The following is a 7500-nucleotide window of genomic DNA, read 5'->3' as shown; positions in this document are numbered from 1 at the left end:
CGCGTTGTTGTTTTATTACGAAAAATGCTAATGGAGCTTAAAAGTTAAGTCAATTATATCAATGCACTGATTATAAAAAAAACGTAAATCACACTACTTGAAATTACCACAAAATAATTATAAAAACAGAAATATATACAAAAAAATAAAAATATAATTGTTCCCCTAGGAGATAAAACAGGCTTACATAACTCTGGGTATAACGTAGAATGCTGTACGGGGCTAACTGAGGAGCTAATTTCTAACACCTCTTGTGATCCCGGAGTTTCTATTACAACAGCACTGCTTTTACAGCTGGTTTTGTACAAATCAAGTCGTAGCAATGATAAGTTAAATGATAATATTATATATACTTATGGGGATGATGACGATGATGATTACGATGGTGACGATAATGACGATAAAAAGGAGGAGGAGGAGGAGGAAGAGGAAGAGGGGGAGGAGGGGAGTGGGGGAGGGATAGGGTGGGGAGGGGGGAGGAGGAAGAGAGGGTGAGGGGAGAGAGGGAGGGGGAGGGGGAGGGGAGGGGGAGGGGAGGGGGAGGGGGAGGAGCAGGAGAAAGAAGAAAAGAAAAAAGAGGAATTGAGAAAAAGGAACGGAAGAGGTGAGGAGGAAGTAGAGAATGAGATGAGTGAGGAAAACATACCAAAAATGGGGGAATAGTAAACAAAAAAAAAATAATAATAATAGAAAAAAAAGATAAACATCGCGCAATGACACGTTTCTTCGCGTGATTCGCCTTGCCTAGACAACATGTCGTGGCGACTCATCAGAACCACCACATGTAGCCACAGGTAATCACAGTTGCGTGCTCGACCTCACGCTCGGAGAGTACCGTTGACTCAAACTATTTCCCGTGCTCTCCTCTCGGATTTCATCTTTCTTCTCTTTTAAGTGTTCACACCACAAACACACACGCACACGCGCACAAGCCTCTTCGCACACACACGCACGCACGCACGCAAGCACGCACACACACACATATTTATATATGTGAGTATGTGTGTGTGTGTGTGTGAGTGTGTGTGTGTGTGTGTGTGTGAGTGTGTGTGTGCGTGTGTGTGTGTGTGTGTGTGTGTGTGTGTGAGTGTGTGTGTGTGTGTGTGTGTGTGTGTGTGTGTGTGTGTGTGTGTGTGTGTGTGTGCGCGTGTGTGTGCGCGTGTGCGTGTGCGTGTGCGTGTGCGTGTGCGTGTGGGTGTGGGTGTGGGTGTGGGTGTGGGTGTGGGTGTGGGTGTGGGTGTGCGTGTGCGTGTGCATGCCCCTAAACAAACTGGTGGTAATATCACCTTTTTTACTCTTTCATATTCTTTCAAAATCGTTTTTCCTGACCTGGTTATATATATCATATGGCATCGGTCATTAATTTTTTGCAAAGGAATCCAGTTTCCCTGCAACAAACACTTTGCCTTTTCTCTTTAGATCTTGATTCTACTCCATTTTCTTGAACAGAATTCTTTTTCGTCCGTCTACCTACATCCCTTCTCCCGTTCATTATCCCATCTATCCTGTCTTCTTGACCTACCCACATTATTGCCTGGTATCTAACTGCCATTTACCCTTCCCTTCTTCATAATCACCTTTATCTTTGTACTTCTGTACGTCTTTCCCATTATCTAACACTTATGACTTTTCTACCTTCCCTTTCATTTGAACTTATATAACGGATATCTCTTAATATAGTATCAACTACTCTCGTTGTTTCCTCAAAGAATTTCTTTTCAATTTGTTTATGAGAAAGAAATGTGTAAACCAGTGGTTCCCAACCTTTTTCATTCTGTGGCCCCTCACCAATATGCAATAATCTCCATGGCCCCGTTCAATGTCTATCATTTTTTTCAGATTCAGTTATTACTTAATATGTAATGGTATCAGTAACTATAGGACAAAGAACACTTTATGGAAAGATTACAATTTATTGACATGTGAGAGATATATGTAGGTACTATAGCTGCGTAAAATTCAGTTTATTTCGACGTCATAATTTTCTAATTGCCACATGACCCTCAGGTTGGGAACCCCTGATAAACAGCCATAAGAAAGGAAACTGTTTTAAGTGGAGTGTTTCACGGGTATACCAATGCAAAAATTATTTTCATTTTATTTCAAGGCAATACTGAAGATAGTCGACATATTCATAAAATCGGTCTTAACTAAACTGCCGAAAACTGCGTATTTTGGTATGTTGAGAAGCGAAAAGTGTCGAAATGCAACACTAGCGCAAACCAATAGCAAGAAAGTGAAAAAAATCCCTGCATAATCATATTAGTTTCCCCTTGCATTATATGTTTTCTTTGACTCCTACTGGTGACCGTATTATTATCTTTGGGCTGGCGCTGCCGTCAAAAGCAATACAAAGGTTGCACCATTCTGAACTTACAAAGGCTGCGGTAAAAGCCCCTGTCCATCACATGTCCCCATGATGTGAATACATATGATGAGCAACCTTGCACCTCTGCTCATTCTCAAAATTAATGAACAAATTTAGTCTAATGCCAATTAGCGAGATGCTGAAGAGCGTATGAGCTTAGCGGTGGAGTTGGGAGAACGAGCCACGATCGAGAGCTAGACTGGTGAGCACGCTAAACGCTATATCCTCTATTTCTCCTATATTCCTCTGAGGTGATGTATTTATGCTGTCAAAAGCTCATAATCTAAACTGGTCCACTTGGTAAATGTCAAAATAAATGTGCATTTATATGTCTCTTAAGCTATTCATGGTTAGATATTAATTATTTATATAACATTTTATTATTTTTTATTCTACAAAGCATGCAAAAAAAATGTTCTTTCTCAATTTTCTATTGTAAAATAATTTGAAAGGATTTTACTGCAACTGTAATTATGTTACCTTTTATTTTGATATTAAATCCACATAAACTGTGTGACTAATATGTAAACATTACATTTATTTTGCCTTGTAACATATATTTATTGGCATCTGAATATATGAAATAAGTGTACCAATTATATCAGCAATTGTCCTGTGAAACATCCCCTTATGATCTGATGATAAGTAATGCTAAAAAATCAACAACAGGGAGAGGATTAAAAACATAATACATGTTGGCAAAGGGGGATGAGAAAAGTACAGAACCAGTGAAACACACCTAGAAATAGTGTATAGTGAGCACAAGATATGAAATTATGAAACCTTTCTGATTTTTCATTTACATATTATCCATTTCTTAATATCCTCTTGATACAGATAACTGACAATGTCATAAAAAGTATCAGTCAAAACATACCTTAAGAGCAACAGACACTGTGAGCCCCTTGCTCTCAGTATCCTGTGCCAAGACCCAGTATGTCGAATCCAGATTCTCATACAGTGTTTCCTTTTCTCTGAGGGTGATCTTTGAAAGTTTGATCTCCTCATCAGTCATATTGCGGAGGGCTACTTTCACCCTCATTTCTTCAGTCCACTTGTACAGGTCCTCAACATCAGTAACAAGGGTCTTGGTCACACCTAATTTGGTTTCTATCAAGTTCTTGTATTCTGGTAAGGTCTTTGCCACCTATTGTAAGAAAATGTTACAAATACTTTTTGCACACATATGTTACGATAGGAATTAACCTAAAAAGGGTAAATAGAAAGTCACTATCAAATTAGAAATATATGGTATACTATGTGATAAAAAATTATAAAGAACCAAAATATTTTATACCATGCATTAAATTAATCCCTCTTATCCTTCTTACTGCCTTACATTTACCAATAGAAAATATACAATTTCCTCAATATATATGTCCTAAATAGGGAGTACATTTAAACAAAATGATAAAAATACAAAAGTTTCTGACCTTATTCAGATTAGTTTCTAAAGTTGATAGCTGGGCTGGTGTAACAGATTTTGGCTTGGAATCTTTCAGTTTCTTTAGCAGATTGTGTTTTGTAGTCAGTTCCACTAAATGATTCTGCAAATAAATTTGCACAAAATTTTGGATCACATGAAGAATATGTGAAAATATATATGTAGAATGTATAATTCCAGTTATAAACCCTATTCTCTATGGAATTCTGTATTGATTACTGGTCTATATTCATATTATTAATGATACATATTCTATCTAAGTATACATGTAACACTTTTTATATACAGCAATGAAGCAATACAGGCTAAATAGGATTTTTTTTTCTTTTTTTTTTGGAGCTAGAACTAGAAACTCACCTGAATCATAGTGGAATGTGCTGAGAGAGTTGCTTCATCAGTGACATTTACTGGTGCATCCATAAGTGCTTGGGCCTGGTCAACCCATACTAACAAGGCTTCATATTCCGAGCTTGTGCTGTCCTTGCCACCTTCCTCTCCAGCGATTCTACATATACACAAAAAAAGATAATAATAAAAATAATAATTCACATAATAACTACAACTTCTTTGTTATCAAAATACAAAATATTTTGAAAAACCTAGTCAAAACCATATTCTTTACCTCTCCCTCCGAGCTGCGAGATCCAGTAACAGAGCACGCCAGCGCTTCATGAGGGTGTCCACACGTTCCTGCAGACGCTTAGCATCATCAAGACTCATATCCTCTGTCACTTCCTTGCAGGTTGACTGAAGAGTCTGGCTTGGCCTTTCCAGAAAAAGAAGTCAGTTGCTTGCTTTATAACTGATATATATTAATTAATTTCAATAACAAACTGAACACCCAACTAATAAAAATGATACAGGAAAGAGGTGCACCCAAAACTACCTACCGGTGTTTCAATGTAACTTGCTTCTCTAGTTCCTTTTGGGTAATCTTAGCTTCAGGTAGAGGTTGGTTGGCAGTGATTTGGACTCTTTCCTCAATGGTGCTCAGCCACACAGAGAAATCATCAATAGTTTTCTGAAGTGTGCGCCATGTCTCAGAACACTGCAGCCACAAGGCATGTCTTTCTGTATAGCCCCTGTTCACCTATAGTCAAGAGATGTAAAAATGTAGGATATGTGGTTTGGGCAAATAGTCAATATTGTTACAATATTGTTAAAGCTTAATTGAGTAAAGTTTAATCATCTGAACATTTACCTGAGCCCATTCCTCTCTCAGCTTGTCCATCACTCGTCGTATTTGCTCAGACTGGGTTTGAGTAACGTTCTTTATGGTATTATTACGCTCGGTTTCAAGATTATCAACCCTTGGTTTCAGAGTCTCCAAACCTTGCTTTATTGTCTGTAATAAAGTATTAATAATAAGATTCAGTCATACTGTCATACTAAGCATTTAATACTTATCAAGTTACTGCCATGTATTAACATAATATCAGAAAAATTTAATCAAATCAAAATAAGATTAAATTCAAATACCTTAAGTTCCTCTTCTTGAAGTTTCAAGTTGTCATAACGCCGACCAGCAAGTTTATTCGCATTCAGCTGCCGGGATATTGCTGAAATTGCTTCCCTCAAACGATTGACGCTTGCAATAAAATCAGGTACTACTACTGGTTCCACTTCCTGGACAGGGCAAAATATATATTTTTCATTTATTTTCTTTTTACCTCTTTGCTTCTTTTTTTTTGTCTACAATGATAAAATCATGCATTTTCTGTATTAACCAGAGTTAATAGAGTTCATGTGGATTACATGAAAAATACTTGCCTGTTGGGCTTTTGAAGAAACAATTGTTTTCTTCTCCAGGCTGACTTTACGGTATTGACTGAATTGAGTGGTCAGCTCTATCCACCGGGTGTTAATGACAGCCAGTAGTGGCTGGATTTGTTCATAACCATATTTCTTCAGCAGTTCTCCACTTTCATTAAGCTTATCTAATTCTGATCTTTTGTCTGCCATTTCTTTTTCAAGAGCCTGTAGAAGAAGAAACAAATATATATTCAGTCTCATAAATTTTCAGAAAATGCATTTATCATATCACAAATATCCACAAATATTTTGGGAGCAATCTCTACTAGTCTACTTCATATCATTAAAAAAGTGATAAATCACTTGATAAACAATACATATCCAATATTTAATCAAGTAAATATCTTTGTCTTTAACCAATAGCTCTTCTCTATCTGTTGTACTTGTAAAATATATTGGTAAGTATATTTGTACTTGTAAAATATATTGGTAACAACAAATTATGAACCAAATATGAGGAACAAAAACAATAATGTATTGTAATACTTACCTCAAGCTGACTTTCATCGTTGTTCACTAGATGGAGCCTTTTAGAAACATCATTCATCCAACCAACAATGTCATCAGATTTAGACTGTATATTGTTGATTTTAGTTATTACTTCTTCTGTTTCTAGCTTAACACTCTGTTTGAAAAATAATGAAATTTGCATTTAACCTGTAAAAAATCTTATATACAGTACATCATACTGTATTTGTTACAAATCAAATTAACTGATACAGTCTTACAGTAACTGAGGAAGAAGCTCAAATAAGTAGAGAACATATTTTTGCTCTGTGTGGATAATGTCTTAAAAGAAATTGTCTTCTAAAGAAGTTTACTCTGCTCACAGAAAATGCAAACCTGTAAAGGTCAACAGTCATTACCCAAAAAATATCATATGCCACATTACCAACTTTTAGTAAATACAAGCAAAACATACTGACAACAGAAACAAAGAAAAAAAGTGCAGTAGAAACAGAATTATCACTGCCTTCTCTTTTCTGCTTCCCTCTAAGAGGAGTGGGTGAGTAAGCAATTAGAAGAGAGTAACTGTTATTTATTAAATAAGCAAAGCAGCATTAACAAATTACCTTAAAGTACTAATCAAGATATCAAATATATACCAATAAATATAAAATATTCCCTTTGATATCTGTATCATTAACCCAGTGCTGTCAGGAAAATATAGTGTTCATTCCAGTATTGTCTTGTGAAATGTCTACACGTAAATGGCTTTACAAGTACTTAGCCACGAAGAAGTCAATTAGTAGACCTTGTGACCTCACCTGATCTCAGCTATCCTTGAGTTTTCAGAATTATTATTATTATTATTATTATTATTATTATTATTATTATTATTATTATTATTATTATTATTATTATTATTATTATTATTATTATTATTATTATCATTATTATATTTTTATTTATTTATTTTTTACAATGCTATCAAATGTTGATGCTGTTATTATTATTATAGGAATTATAATTATTATGTTATTACCATTACTAATAGCACTATAAGATAAAAATAAATTACTTCCAAAAATCAAGGAAAAGGGTAAACAGGTGAGATACGTAATACCAGTAATTGGTGACTTAGTACTTGTGGAGCCATTTATGTGTAAAGGCAATTAATAAACTAAACTCACAGTGATTATGGCAGGTATGTAAAAGCCATCCTTGGTGGCACTGGGTTAACTTATGTATGGGTGTCTATTTGATTATACAATGATCCCTATCTTCATAATGTAAGTGGTTTTAATATCATAACTATATGAACTGATTTATGTAATGAACACAGGATTGGGTCTGGTTACATCAAAAATGTGGTAGACAAGATTAGTTCATGTCATGATAGGTTTGGCTATCATGTCGGCTGGAATGGACTTGA

General features: G+C 35.6%; 1 protein-coding gene across 1 annotated transcript in view; it reads right to left on the bottom strand.

The window, feature by feature from the left end:
- Positions 1-7500, bottom strand: part of LOC113829862 (uncharacterized) — a 132683-nt gene that overhangs the window by 18767 nt on the left and 106416 nt on the right. Inside the window, exons 40-48 of the mRNA XM_070142442.1 lie at positions 6115-6249; positions 5579-5789; positions 5292-5434; positions 5014-5157; positions 4703-4902; positions 4435-4578; positions 4170-4317; positions 3802-3915; positions 3246-3515 (exon numbers count right to left, since the gene is read on the bottom strand). Of these exons, the coding sequence (XP_069998543.1) occupies positions 3246-3515; positions 3802-3915; positions 4170-4317; positions 4435-4578; positions 4703-4902; positions 5014-5157; positions 5292-5434; positions 5579-5789; positions 6115-6249 (1509 nt within the window). The remainder of the gene's footprint in view (positions 1-3245; positions 3516-3801; positions 3916-4169; positions 4318-4434; positions 4579-4702; positions 4903-5013; positions 5158-5291; positions 5435-5578; positions 5790-6114; positions 6250-7500) is intronic.

This window comes from Penaeus vannamei, chromosome 29 (assembly GCF_042767895.1).
Source record: "Penaeus vannamei isolate JL-2024 chromosome 29, ASM4276789v1, whole genome shotgun sequence".
NCBI classification, from domain to species: Eukaryota; Metazoa; Arthropoda; class Malacostraca; order Decapoda; family Penaeidae; genus Penaeus; species Penaeus vannamei.
The sequence above is the reverse complement of the archived record's forward strand: the minus strand, read 5'-3'. Positions and strand labels throughout refer to the sequence as shown.